The following is a 15,183-nucleotide window of genomic DNA, read 5'->3' on the forward strand; positions in this document are numbered from 1 at the left end:
ATTTGTTTCAAATTCAAAATAAATTACATTTCATTTTAACCTAGGTGCTCCAGTTACTACAGTAACTTACCAGCCATAATTTTTATGATATATCTAAGTATTTTTACATTGTTCCTGTCTTGGCGATTCAGTATTTTAAATAGGTTTTTTTAACCTGCATGTCAGTATAACAATTGATATCTAAAAACTAAAACTAAATCTTATCTAAGTATAAAGAGAATTAATCGTTGCAATTGAGGATTGCAATTTCAAAAACTTTGATTTCAAATGAAGAAAGAATTTTATGTTTGATTCGTCTATGAACAATGATACCAACGCCACCACAGTGTCCATCAAGACGATCATTTCTATAAATTAAATAATTTGAGTCCTTCTTAACCTTATGGTCAGGTTTAAGGAACGTTTCAGTTATAACGGCAATATGCGCGTTATGAACTCTCAAAAAGTTAAATAGCTCGTCTTCATCATCTTTAAGATATCGAGCATTCCAATTTACAATATTTAATGCTTTAAAATTCATTACTGAATTTTAAAGTCATGACAATATTGTTTGCAAAATCATGTCAATTAATGATTTCTGTAAAAATTCCATTTTAGGGGCAGTAATGCTTCCTAAGTCAAAATTGTCAAAATTTGCGTTAGAATTACGTTGGTTAGTATTTTGATTTCTACCCGGTGCAATAGCAGCATAGCCCAAGCAACAATTTTTGTTTTATTTAAGTTTTATAGCAGTTGATATAACCAAATTATAAAACCTTCACTGACGACCACATTGCTTTAACAATCTCCTGAGAACCGCAATACAGCCATGTCATGGCCAATTGGCCCAGTTTTAATGCAGTCTTTAAAACTTGATATGCGAACTACTTTAGGAGCATAGGATTTATGTCAGTTTTATCACACTCTAGACGTGATTGTTAAAAATGAAAACATAAAACTTCCTCCAGGTCAGAAAGTTTTAACAGCCTTCTAATGACTACCATAAAACTATATTACAACCGCATAAATCGCTCCTGAAGAAGTTGATAAAACATGATACGCAAAACATTTTGACAACTTTGAAGGTTTTAAGTTGGGGTTTTTGGATGATAGTTAATATTGAAAAATATTTTATTGTGGTTTTATTCTTTCGATGTTTGATGTGAAATCATGATCCTTGTCAGTTGGTAATAATGGCTGATATTATTGTACATTGAAAATAAGACGACTTTATTACAATTTTAAACCAATCTGTATATGCTTCACAGCATGCCGTGCAATATTTATGGTGATTATTATACCAAATAGGAGCATAAATTTAGTGCGCCATATGAATACTAAAATATAGGATATTTTTAATTTGTCTGCATTAGCACCATGCATTAAAGAGTCATTCAAAGATTATCTATTTAGTACAAAACTGTTACTACTGTTGAGCAATAACCAGTCACATATTATTTAATTATACATAGACGTATGAAAGTGTTTTATTGCCTATCAATTAAAGCGTAATTATTCATACTGTGTGAAATTTGTTCATACGGCGACATTTTTTTTCGTTATAACTTGCTACTCCTTAAAAATACCTCAATATAACATATTCTCCTAGATTGGAATTCTATAGCATAACATAAACCTAATGGTTGTATCTTAGCATTTCGTAGTCCAAATTGAGAGCGTTAAGTTATATTTAAGCTATATAACTAGCTTGCTGGTTTTATTCGGTACAGCGAATCAAAACAAAACAAAAACCATGACCACCTGTCAAAAAGTCAACATTCCAAGCGATCCTCCTATTTTCGCTTGTAATCAAGATGTTAGAAATGCTTATTGGATCCACTAAAAGCTTTTTCAATACAAGGTTTAAAGCCGTGATGTCAATACTGGCCATCTCCAAACGGATTTAGTGAAACTGTCGGCGTTGCTTTAAGAAGGGTTCGTGGATCTTTCGGAAGTGTATCGGAAAGCCGCTTGTTCAATATTTTTAACAGCTCCTTCACCGCACTGTGCCTTATGTAGGGATCGTATAACTGTAGTTCCTCCATATTGTTTCATATTGTCGATCGTCTCATCTTCATTGTGTTCAGAAGCACTGAAGGGGTTTTCATTTCACGTATCTGAATAGATTTGTTTTTTATAATGACAAAAAAATTCAGAGTATTTTTTGTTGTAGCAGTATATTTCTTATCTGTGAATCTTAGGCCTCTGATAAAGATGATAGTTGTAATGAAGCTTTAATGAAGGTCTAAGACTGCTTCAAGTTTTATATCGGTCATAAAAAGTGTACCATAAAACATAATTGTATGTTTTTTTTTGGTTTTATTCTTCAGTTATAAGTAGTGATGCAGAACAACCTTACAGCTACCGTTAAAACTATGAAGTCTGTGTTTTAATTCAGTAGTCATAAAACAGTTTTATAGACCGTTATACAACCACAGGCTGGAAGGGATGCTATGATAAAACAATGATAAAATAAGAATAAATCTTCCAAGCATCTAGATTGTTACTTGGGAGGTAGCTCCATTAACTCGCTGAACATTGTTAGCAGCGAGAGGAGTAGTACAGATGAAAAATTTGAAGCAGGGGTGATATTTGTACCAACGGGTACGAATATAGAATTTGTTCCTCGCTGACCGTTGTTAACGGCAGAGGAATTTGTACCTGGTCGAAACGTGGAGCGTTACCTACCTGTCAGTTAGAACGAGATTGTAGGATCCCTTTGCGAGTCTTACATTCCCAAAAATTGGATTTGTGGTTTTCACCACAATTTGAACATTTGAATTTCTTAGGATCTTCCTTCACAGGACAGTCGTCCTTTGCGTGAGAGGAATCACCACAATTCATGCATTTAGCTGGCATGTAGCAATTTTTAGTTCCGTGGCCCCAACCCTGGCACTTACGGCACTGAGTGAGGTTTTGGACATTTCCTCCAGTCTTCCTGAAGTGTTCCCACTTCACTTGGACAAGGAGCATAAGACTAACTTTTTCTAAGGCCTTAAGGTTGTTTAGTTCACTAGACTTGAAGTGAACTAAATAAAAATCATTAGAAATCCCGTTGCGCGAATCGCCAGGACGGGATTTCATTTTCATTTTGATTACTTGGAGTGGCACAACTCCAAGTAATTTTGCCGGTTCATCTTTGATCTGATCCAGGGATTCACCACTGGGCAGTCCTTTCATGACAACCTTGAACACACGTTCAGTTTTGGTGTCGTAAGTAAAAAATTTGTGCTTCTTCTCAGTAAGATGCTTGAGAAGACATTTAAATCCGTCCAAGGTTTCAGCCAATACACGGCATTCACCCGGACGTCCAATTTGTAGTGAAAACTTAACTTTCACGAAGTTCAAAAGTTCCATGCGAAGATCATGGAAATCGGAAGTGGTTATCACAATAGGGGAATCTTTTCCTTCTTGGCATTAAGCCGGGAAAGTTTACTAGAATTTTTCTTGGATGATGGATCATTCTCATCATCCGTGAGCAAATCAAATTGATTACTCAAATTAATTTCATCAGAAGGGGGGTCAAGAGTTTGCCCCTTTCTTTTGCGTTTAGGGGCCATGGCGGCAGTAAATTTTTATCCAAATCGACTTCCAAGCAGATTACTATAAGAATCTGAAGGATCGAAGAGGAATTTTCCAAATCGATATCCAAGAAGGACTACCTCGGGTAGGGTCCAAACAAGGATCGAAGAGGAATAAGAGTTGAACAAGGTAGAACAATTTTTACAGGTTGAGCACTAAAAAGTGCTGTTTAAATTTGTTGTAGCTTTAGGTAGTAGTAACACTTCCTTAAGCAAAAAGCAAATAGATCCGCACGGCAAGAGAGCACGATGCGGACTGTTTTCGTACATCGTTAATCTATCGAATGATAGAGCATCGTAAATGTGAAAGAGTCGGGACCCGGGGCACTGCTCCTAAATAATATTCCAAAAGGACTTCATGGCAATTCCGATGAGAATTTCAAGGGAATTCGTAGAAAAATTTCAATAAATTTCAAAGGTTTTCAAAGGAGAAATCTGATGGAATTCTGAAGAACATATCTTACATTTTACATCATGGAGCAATTGCTTGTTCCCGTACTGTCTGCACCATATTTATTTCTTACAGCAGCCTATAGAAAGCTGCAGCAACTTACAGTAAATCAAAAAAGCATGTACAGGAACAGAAATCAAAGGAAACCGAATCCGCAGGGATCATACTGCCATGTAACATTTACCTTACCAGTTTGGTTTGGTACCTTAATTTAATTTCCAGCAGGCATGCTACGATGTGCGGTTTAGGTAGCATGCTAAAAAGTCTCGACTATCCGTTTCCTTGATCCCTTTTAATCAATGTTGATGGATTATGGAAGGAAAAGGATACTCAAGACTCTTTAGCATGCTACCTTAAACCACACATCGTAGCATGCCTCTACCTGCTGGAAACGAATTTTAGGTACCAACCAAACTGGTTAGGTAAATGTGACATGGCAGAAAATTAAAAGATTACAGATTTGATTTTTAATCACATTTTGGAAATAACATGCATGGAAACAAGCAAATTGTGTTGTCATCATGTTGATGCAGACTCATCCTTAATTAGAGTTATCTCTGCATCAATTGTAATGCTTCAACTAAATTGAATCTTAGTTACACGTATAAATAGCAGACTTGTAAGCTCCCCATGAACCAAAATGCAGCAGACATGGAGGCAACGAGTGTGCTGCTTTTCCCGTTTACTATTTATTTGTACCTTACCTGTACCTTGTGTAGATTGTTTGCGAAATGTAGTTTACCAAGTACGTAGAGGTCACACCGACAAAGTTATAACTAAATTTATGTGGCTGAACTACTCCTCTAAAAGAGCACTCACTACTCAGAAACAATATCGTTTGCAACTAGTTCATTACCACTTTCATCCTTCCTGTATGTGGTTCTTCGGCAAGCATTGATTCATAACTTCCCCCCTCGATAGCAAACTTTCCATCCCTTAATTTATAGGAAAATATTTCGATTAAATATTTGCCGTTCGCACTTACCGATAGTAGTTGAGCACCTGCGCAAACACCCCCGGATGCCGATCGAAGAAGTACTCGTTCAGCACGGGATCGTAGTTTCCGAGGGCCTCCGTCAGGCGAGACAGCCGAGTGGCGGGAATTTTCTTCAACGTCGCTTTGTACGTTTCGTGCCGGATGCCGCCTACGTTGAGAACCACCCGGTTCTCGGAGTCCATGTTCATAAGATTCATTTTTTCGTGCAGAAGCAGAAGATTTCAAACTCGACTGACGTCTTCTGTGCGAGTAGTTGTGCTTTCTTGCTTGGTGCGATGGTTGTTGGTTGTCTAGTGGTTTTTTTTTACGATCGTTGCTGTCGAGAGTGCTTTCGTGATTTCGTTACATGTACCGACAGTCTTACAGGAATGAGGATGGCTATTCTGTGCCTCGAGAGCTGCTCGAGATTTCGACACGTGTTCACAAGTTTCCTCTCGCTTCCGAATGATGGCAGTCGTCCTTTTATTTTTATATGGCCTTACCGAGCCTTACAGGCCCCTTGGGAGAGCCTTTCTTGATTAGGTTTTTATGATTTCTCCGTTCACGACGTTTTTTTTTTCGTCACACACAGTTAATCACAATGTTCGTTGGTGCACGGAGGAATTCCGTCCGCAAGGATCCCCCGGAGATCCCTTGGCCTAGAAAAGTGCCCAGGGAGTGAAAGTTATTTTTCATCAACCAAATCTCTCCACCGGGTGATTAATCATCCTGGGAGGTCAGGTTGATTTGCTGCTGCTGCTGTTGTTTATTCGTTTTTCTCGTTGGAAAAGGAAACTCCCTCACCAGCTGGCCGTGGTGTGATTAATTCGATTTGTCCTCCTGTATCTGGCGGCGCGGGTGGACATCACCGGAACTCACGCCGCAGCATCCACCGCGAGCCATCTACCGCTACTACTACTAGCACTACTTCGCCTACAGGGTCACACCGTCCGCTCACCAGCGGCCACCGGTTTACGTCTTCTGGGAACGAGGGCGAGGGCATTGGCTGACGACGACGGCGATGAAGGGGAAACAGAACTGACATCTTTCCGTGATGGCGACCTGATTAGCATTCTGGAAGCGATGGACGATCCGGTGGACGTTGGAGTCGGTTGTTGTGCTGCTGGCTCTCGTTCTAGTTCGGTACTGCCTCGAACTGCCACGAATCGGAAGCATGATCTGTAATTTGAAAAAGGGGAGAAAACGTGCAGTGGGATTAGAACTATGCAGTCATAGTCATCATGAAGTCAAACGAACAAATGGAAATGGTGCACATTAACAGGAATTGACATTAATTATGTATTTGATCAAACATCACCCAGACTGTCGGATCCATTTCAGAGCAGCGATAGTGTTCGTAATTTGATTGCATCTAATCAAATCGCATACGATTAATTAGATTGCTGCGCTGAGTGATTTCTGTTACCTGAAGCTATTTGTGGAAGGATTTTGTCGGGACTTGGGACAGGTGACGGGATTGGATGTGGGTTAATCAGGATGCAAGCTTTCTGAGTAAAGCTCATGCAACTGCTTTGTTTGTTTTCTGTCCTGTATGACCGTTGTGACGGAGTAAAATCGTATTGCTATCCCTTTTCCACTCACTGAAATGTTACTCAGTGGCTTAGAGTTCTGTGTAAGTCCAATAGGGTTTGCTAAAATGCGACTATTTCAATAATTTGTTTTCTTTAGGAAAATATTTCACATTAATAAAAATGTTCCTGGTGAAAACATTTTGTCTTTATGTACAGCCAAGAACAGTGCACACTGAGCCAGAAATGCAATCTAGCGGAGCAAAATTAATAACTTCGAAACGAAGCATTTCGGCGACTTGGTGTCTCCGGTAAAGTTTCACATCATAATAAGGACCATCTATTGACATAAACAAACAGTTCAAATGTCTTCCGAAAATATGGCGCCATAATCTAACTTCTTTCGCTGACGTTTTGGAGACTTGATGTCTTGGGCAAAGTTGGGCAAAAATAAACAACTCTTTTGAAGACGTCAAATTTCCACAGCCTACTGGTTCCGAGTTATATGGAGTTAAAGAAAAAAATGTCTAAAATATGGTTTTTCTTTCTGTTTCGGTTTTTTGCTGACAACCATATAATGTTATATTTTTATCTTATTATTTAATGCATTTAATAAATAACTTTTGTGAAGAAACATACGATTAAGCTTCAAATTTTAAAGATATTGTTGACAAACCGAAAAAAAAACAACATTTTTTGAACTTTAATATCTCCAAATCGCAAAAAATCGCAACTTGACATTTTCAGCAAAAATTTAACAATACTCGATAAACAAAATATCAAAATTTGAGAGCGTTATATAAACAATCAATACGAAACTAACGATTTGAAATTGGCTCACAAATTGACTAGCCTATTGGTCCCAAGCAAACGATTAACGTATCCCATTCTAGTCGAAATTCCAGTACTACACAATGTTTGTTTTGATTTGCTTTGAAAGTTTGACAGATAATATGAGGGTTTAGTGGATTTTCCTATGTTTCGAGGGTTGCATCGATTAGCTTTCGACCGAAGATAGTACCATAGTTGAGCCAAAAAGTTGAGGACGTTATTTCGGGACCTTCTAGTCTTATGGCGGTAAGCTCCAACTCGGATTAACTTTTAATACCGTCCCTGTTTGTATGATCTGAAAAATGTTTGCTCAGAGTTATGTTGATTAACTCTGATGTCGACATCAAACCAGCCGGAAATTCTTGATCGGGATTTGATCCGAGGATAATACCGGTTGGAGCTTACCACCATTAGAGTTACCTCTATGGTTATATCACAGACAAACAGACATAACACTCGCAAGTTGTTCATCGATCAAGCATTTAACGGTCAATTTAAAAGTATCGTAGTTGTTGGTACCGCCACATGTGGCGCGCATAGTCAATTGCCTTGCCTTTGACGTTTACACACTACCGCCATCTGTTCAGTGTACTACCCACCACAGTGTATTCAACAGATAGCAGTATGTTTTAGTGACTATGTTTTACAGTGATAAATATTCAATGTGTTATGTCTGTTTGTCTGTTGTTATATTTTGATGTTTTTAAGATTTCATCAATTTTTTTTATTGAAATAGCGTTTTGAAGACTTGACTTCCTTAGCAAAGTTGTTTATCTTGATAAATTAAATAACTCTTCTCATGAAGTCAAAACTCCACAGCCTACTGTTTTTAAGTTATATGCATTTAAACAATATATTTAAAATTAAAACACTTATTATCATATATTTTCCTGTAATTGCATATAACTCGAAAACAGTAAGCTGTGGAAATTTTACGTCTTCAAAAGAATTGTTTATTTTGTCAAGCCAAACCACTTTGCCCAGGATATCTAGTCTCCAAAACGTCAGCGAAAGAACTTAGATTGTGGCGTCATCTATGCGGAAGAGTTTTGAACTATTTGTTGATGTCAATAGATGGTCCTTATTATGATGAGAAACTTTACCCAAGACACCAAGTCGCGGAAATGCTTCGTTTCGAAGTTATTTATTTTGCTCCGCTAGATCGCATTTCTGGCCCAGTGTGCAGTGGTAGGTGGACGGTACCACCCATCGTATAAATAGAGGTATTACTGTACACGCCTCCCTTAGCTCAATCAGTAAAGGCGCAGCTACAAAGCAAGACCATGCTGGAGGTGGCTGGGTTCGATTCCCGGTCCGGTCTTGAAATTTTGCGGGTTGGAAAATGTCTCGACTTCACTGGGTCCCTGGGCCTGGGCTTAGAGTATGATTGCACTTGCCACAAAATTATACTCACTAAGTAACTCTTAACTGGTTCATAAATCTAGAGCCTATGGGCCTATGTGCCAAATGAATTAATGTATTTTTTGCAGAAAAGGGCTCATTCAGACAAACCGACACCAGCATCTGGTAGAGTAAGTTTTCTCTATCAGTTGGTATAGATGAACTAGCGTTAGTGTGAGTGAATATCCTACGCGTTTCAATTAGCTCCACTAATATCGTATTTTTAACCCGTTTAATTGTATATTACTTACTCGTTCGTGTGTGCATTTGTCGTTATCGTCGTGTATTATCGTAAAGTTGTGAAAATTTGATTCCCACGTCGTTGTTTGCTGTGTTTTTCAGTGTTAAAGTTGTGAAAATTATTCCTCAAGCGCAAATTGTCTCTGTTTACATCTGCATCAATTGCAGCTCAGCAGACAAAGCAATCGCACAAGCTTATTGCTCGCAGTGAAATCAAGCCGTCGTTCATCGCTGCATACAGCTGAAAGTACAGTTGCATCCAGATTTGCCGGCTAAGATCGATCGTTGCTCCCCCCACGTCCAAAGATGTATTCTGAATCTACCTCTCGCATTTCCATCCGTCCGTGAAAGCTGACACCTTTCCAAGCTCGCAAAGGAAGCTTCGGATAGCAATGATGCTGTGACAGTAGTTCCATTAGTGAAAAATGGCACAGACCTAAACTCATTCATCTACATTTTATTCAAAGTTGGCATCAATGTTGAAGATCGGGAAGCCACCCTTAATCCTGACTCGTGGCCGAAGGAATCCTGTGCAGGGAGTTCGTAGAAAATCGTGCAAAAAACGCGCAGGCGCCCGCATCTCCAGAATCATCGGATGGGTCCGATACAGATACTCCTTAAGATCACCTATTGCTGTTTCTCCCGGGATGCATCGTAGAAGGTAATATGGAAGACCCGGTCCTTCCAACACTGTCGTGCCGATCGCTTGTTCCAGCCATCGGAGTCATCTCGGCCCTGTGTATGGAATTGTGAAAGGGGTCTTCCAGACTTCAATACTAGGCAAGTACTCGCAAAATTCACTGAGCCACGTCTCTCCTGATGATATTTCCCTTACCAGTGCTTCTACGCCAGTAAATGTGGTCGCTCTGGTTGCACCTGAACGCATTTCAGAAACTACCACGCTGGTCCCTATGCCACTGAACTCTGCCGTGCCGGTTCGTGTTGTATGTAGTTGCAGTCGAAAGTGAATCTTCCGGACGCACGATAGAAAGCAACACGGAAGCCTCTAATCCACCTAGCACAGTCGGAGCCGTTTCCTCATCAACGCAGTCCAAGTCGTCCTTGCCCTGTGTCTGGAGTGCGAGAAGAGGTCTTCCAGCTTCCTCATCAAGGCAAGTATAAATGTAATAATGTGTGTTCCCTGCCTGATGTTTCGCCCCTGCCACTGTGCACTGTACCTGCCACATTGAACTTCATTCTGAACACGCTGGGGATGCTTCAAACACTGGATTCCAAGGGACGCGTCAGGGAAAGCACTTTGGAAGCCCTCGATCTCTCTGACATGGTCCTGCATACCGCTGCTTGCGCTCTTCACAGTCGTCTCAGACCCGTTGTTGGATATAGAGAGAGGGTCTTCCAACTTGCTCTAGTGCAAGTACCACGTTAATGTTGGATTGCCGTTTCCTGATGTCTGTTCGAATTCCAGTGGTATTGTATGCAGCTCTTCACCTTCCACTACGGATCCATCGGCCAACAACGCATCTGTTGCAGTTAGCGCTGTAAACGTAGCTCATCTCCTGCGCATATACTACCAGAATGTTTGAGAACTACGGACCAAGGTAGCGAGTGCGGTTATGATGTCATTGTATTGACGGAGACATGGCTCGATGACCGTTTATACAGTGCTCAACTGTTCGGAAATGTCTTTTCGGTTTATCGCACAGACCGTAATGCCAGTCTGACAGTGACAGTGCAAAAACCCGTGGTGGAGGTGTCCTAATCGCTGTTTCATCTCGTTGGAACAGTTATATCGATCCGAGTTCTGTTTCCGATGCTCTATAACAGCTGTGGGTTAGAATCACTACGCCAAGTTGAGTCATGAGTGTAGGCGTGATCTATTAACCTCCTGACCGCCACAACGATGTCATTGGTATTCAGGACCATGTGAACTCTATCGGTGCTATTGTTTCCAATTTGGAATTCAATGACTATGCCCTGCAGCTCGGAGATTATAACCAGCCTTTGCTCCGGTATAGTTAGTCGTACGATGGGTCTTTCCAGGTTGAGCCTCAATCGGTTCTATTGGCTGCTAGTTCAACGCTTATCGACGGTTTCGCTTTGCATGGCCTCACGCAGATCAATGGTGTATTGAATAGGAACGCTCGCTTTCTAGACCTTGTTATGTCTAACGAAGCTGCAACTCTGGCATGCCCCGTTTCGGCAGCCATAGAACCAACCGGTGAACACTCGTGTTTATTTCAGTTACCATGGAGACGTATTTTGTGATTAGCCCCGGTCCCTTTCAAATTGTATCATTATTTATGAACGGCCTTATATTTGAAATGACGTTTCACATTCATCTAGTGATGTCCGATTTTCATTCGAATAATCGTTTAATCGATTAACGAACCGAAAAGTAAACTATTTATAATCGGTTAGATCATGCCGATATGAGCATTAACATCTCCACAGGATCATCACCGATCGTTTCAAACATGTGCTGCACTCTCTCTGGTGGAAAAATGGCAGCACAGCGAACAAAAAATAATCGATTAGTTGTTAATCGAGTAATTAAAAAATGGGACATCTCTGATTTTGGTGTGATTGTTTTGATAAAAATGAGCGCAAAATTTCATCTCTTCCGAGGGGGCAGCAAAACCACAAAATTACCTTGAATACGGGGGGTTCTCTCTGGATGAAAGGGACCGTGAAAGAAGACACTAAAATAGAAAGTTTTTCTTCCGACAGTTTCATCTTAGTATTCATCTTTAATAGAACCTCTGATCTTTCTTGATGCAGACCACCCTGCTTTAGACGTCCTGATGAACCTCCCAATCCCAATCTTTTTTGAGGATTATACCGAAAATAATCGTACATTGGATATCTGTCGAGACGACTATGTTGCGGTTAGTGCTGCTATTTCCGGTATCGATTGGCGACAATTAGAATGAGCTGGTTGTGCTGACGATGCCGTGGAATATTTCAGTCAAATGATTTGGGGCTGAATTTGTACACATCGCCCGCCCCGCACCAAAGTCACCATGGTCTAACGGTTACTTGCGTCGACTGAAACGGGATAGGGCTAAATAGCTACGAAGATACTGCCAAAATCGTTCGTTCATTACGAAGCAGGAGTTCAACCGCACAAGTAACGACTATAGAAAATGCAACAGATTCCTGTATCGACGATATGTCTTCCGTACGCAATCATTTCTTCGCAGAAATCTCAGTTTGTAAACTCTAAAAAGAACGAAGTCGGTTTGCCGCTGAATCTGAACCGAACCACACACTTAGAAAAATTGATGTAAATTTAGGTGCTCTGAGACTGACATATACGAGCGTCAATTTTGACATAAAATTGAGTCATAATAGACGCGAAATTCAGCTCAATCAAACGTACTTTCAAACTTTTCAGTCTCGGAGCACTTAATTTTACATGACATGTTTGTTTACGTCTCATCCTTTACGTCAAAGATGGATTCCGTCACGTGTAAGATTAGGTATTTCTAAGTGTGCACCTTTTTGCTAAACATTTCATGAGTTCGTTCAATGAATCTTCGGCCTCACCAAATCAAGTCACGATTGCTATAAGCGATTATCCAACAGATGCATTTGAGCTCCGTCCGTTTCACATCAGTGAACATACCGTCAATCTAGCTCTTCAAAGGTTGAAACTCTCGTTTGCTGCCGGGCCAGACGGCATTCCTGCGTCCGTTCTGAATCTGTGTTCGGAGTCGTTGCTCACTCCCTTGGTGAAGTTGGTTAAGCTGTCACTGCAGGAGAGTGCGTGGAAATTTTTGTATATGTCCCCGTGATTAAAGGAATGTCCAGTATTACAGAGGAATCACATCACTATGGTGCTGCTCCAAAGTATTCGAGGTCATCATCAATGAAGCGCTCTTCAGCTCTTGTAAAAATTACATCTCCACGGCTCAACATGGATTCTACCGAAAACGGTCAGTTTCAACCAATTTTACCGAATTCGTGTTGCTCTACGTTCGGATAATGGATTCTGGTAGACAAATCGACGCGGTTTATACTGATATCAAGGCTTCATTTGACCGAGTAGACCTCAACATTCTTTTGAGCAAGCTTGAGAAACTCGGAGTGTCTGGATCCTTGATCTCGTGGTTCATATCTTACCTTATAGTACGGTCAGACTACAGAGTTTTAACATGTTATAGCGCTATTTTGATGGTGGTTTCCGTGTTGCAATTATTTGACAACCGTTATAACATGTTTTAACTGCTCAGCCTGGACAGCGCTTTACGAACCGTTCGCTTTGCGTTAAGATTGGAGCTTCTCGTTCTGAAGTGTTCACGAACGTTTCTGGCTTTCCCCAAGTAAGTAATCTGGAACCCCTTCTGTTTTCGCTCTTCGTCAACGAGCGTTCGTGTCTACTGCCACCTGGATGCCGGCTATTCTACGCTGACGAAGTCGAAATGCATGTGGTTATCAAATGTGAGGAGTTGCAGCTGATTGTGGATCGCTAAGCTAAGAATCCGAAGTGTATAGGAAGCTCTGAAAGTTTCGAAAGTCTCGAGAGCTACGAATGTTTCCGGAATTCTTGAACTTTCATGTTTTTCAAGAGTTCCCAGTGTTTTAAGAGTTCTGGAAGTTTCGGGAGCTCACGGTGTTCATAAAACTCAGAGGGCTCTGGTAATATGGCGAGTTTTAACAAATCTTGTTTGCTCAAAGAATGCTCTAAAAAGCAGTGGAAATGCTGAAAGAACGTTAATTTGAGCGTACAGTTCATTTGAAACTAGAATACGAATTTAAGCCATTTTTTGTTCAATGAATATTATGGTTACCGATCATTTAAAGGTTGAACACGAAAAAATCCAAACACATCAAAAACGCTGCCATTAAGGCATATATTATTTAATTTTTTTCAAAATTTCTCTGAATCAAAGCGTGTATAGAATCACAGTAGGCATTGGTTGTCAGGATAAGTTCACTTGTTTACATCATGGCTCCAGCGAAGCAAGCACGTGTAAATTAGATCCTGCAAGCTCGAAACGAAAATCCCGGTCTATCTGCTCGAGAGTTAGCAAAACTTTTGAATTTATTGAAATTCACGGTGTGTGGCGTTCTTGGCCGGACTTGGCAGGCTCAAATTCCACCAAACATTGGTAAAGCAGAAATGGCGTCACAGTGGTTCCCCAGGAGATTAATCCGGCCAATACTCCAGAAGTAAGGCCAATTGAGAAATACTGATCAATTTTGAAGTACATACTGTAGAATCTGCAATTGACCTGAAGGATGTCACGCGGAAATGGAATTTGGCAGCCAAACAAGTGGGAACAGGGCTCGTGCAAAAGACGATGTTCCATGTACGAAGAAAAGTTCAAGTAATGGCCTAAGGTAAGAACTAATGTAAAGCTGTTACGTTGAACAATGAAAAATAAAACGCATTTTTAAACCCTAACAAGATTTTCGTGTCCGGATTGATTTGGGATCAACTTTTAAAACAAAGTTGCATTTGGAGCTAACCGGAAATGCAATATAATCTCGCCATATCACTTAGCATTACAGAACATCGCTATCCCCATCGCAGTAATGGATAGCTGATATTTATTTAAAATTTACCACTCTGACATCGGTGCATGCAAAAGCACGTCTATCAGTGTCCGCATTCGAGGGAAGTTAAATTATTACCTGATATGTTGTAGCACTGCCAGCTGTTTTCAACCATCATTATCGTCACCACCTCCTCTGAACCGCAGCAGCACCTGTCTGCTCTGTGTTTGATGTGAAATATCTCCCCAGCAAAGTCCCGTTTAATCAGCATCGCTGATTATTTTTCCGCGATCTGCGCCCCCTCGCGCAGTTCATCATCCCCGGCAGCTGTCGGAAACAAATTTAACAATTAAACTATTCATGCACGAACACATTGATCGGTAGCCGGAGCTGATACAGCTGCATTTGGAAACAATAAATCAACAGCTTATGCAATTAGTGAAATTTGCGTGTCGAGTAAATATTGGCAATTGTCACACGACGCAACGGGATGCAGTACTCGGGACACGGAAGTGATGCTCCGGTTTTTGGCTGCTGATCGGATCAGGAAAATTAATTAGGTTGCCTCCGCGGCCATCTGTCATGCAATTATTCTGACGGACGATGACGGTTTTTGTTTGTTTGCTCGTTTGTTTGTTCCGACTGGCTGTTAAGGGGAAGTTTGGCAAGCTAACCGATGACCTTGTTATTGTGCGAGCAGTTTGCGTAATTGATTTAAAAATGTATTGTTAGTGC

General features: G+C 40.6%; 1 protein-coding gene across 2 annotated transcripts in view; it reads right to left on the bottom strand.

Moving 5' to 3' along the window:
• LOC135713136 (potassium voltage-gated channel protein Shaw-like) overlaps window positions 1-15,183 on the bottom strand; it is a 399,326-nt gene that overhangs the window by 93,640 nt on the left and 290,503 nt on the right. For both annotated transcript variants that reach the window (XR_010518710.1, XM_065236251.1), the window contains exon 4: window positions 4,997-6,166. Coding sequence is in view for 1 of the 2 variants with exons in the window: in XM_065236251.1 (XP_065092323.1) it covers window positions 4,997-5,205 (209 nt within the window). In the remaining variant the exon portion in view is untranslated. The remainder of the gene's footprint in view (window positions 1-4,996; window positions 6,167-15,183) is intronic.

Source organism: Ochlerotatus camptorhynchus, unplaced genomic scaffold, assembly GCF_037179485.1.
Source record: "Ochlerotatus camptorhynchus isolate MF236.1 unplaced genomic scaffold, CSIRO-AGI_Acam_v1.1 ptg000539l, whole genome shotgun sequence".
Taxonomy (NCBI): Eukaryota; Metazoa; Arthropoda; class Insecta; order Diptera; family Culicidae; genus Ochlerotatus; species Ochlerotatus camptorhynchus.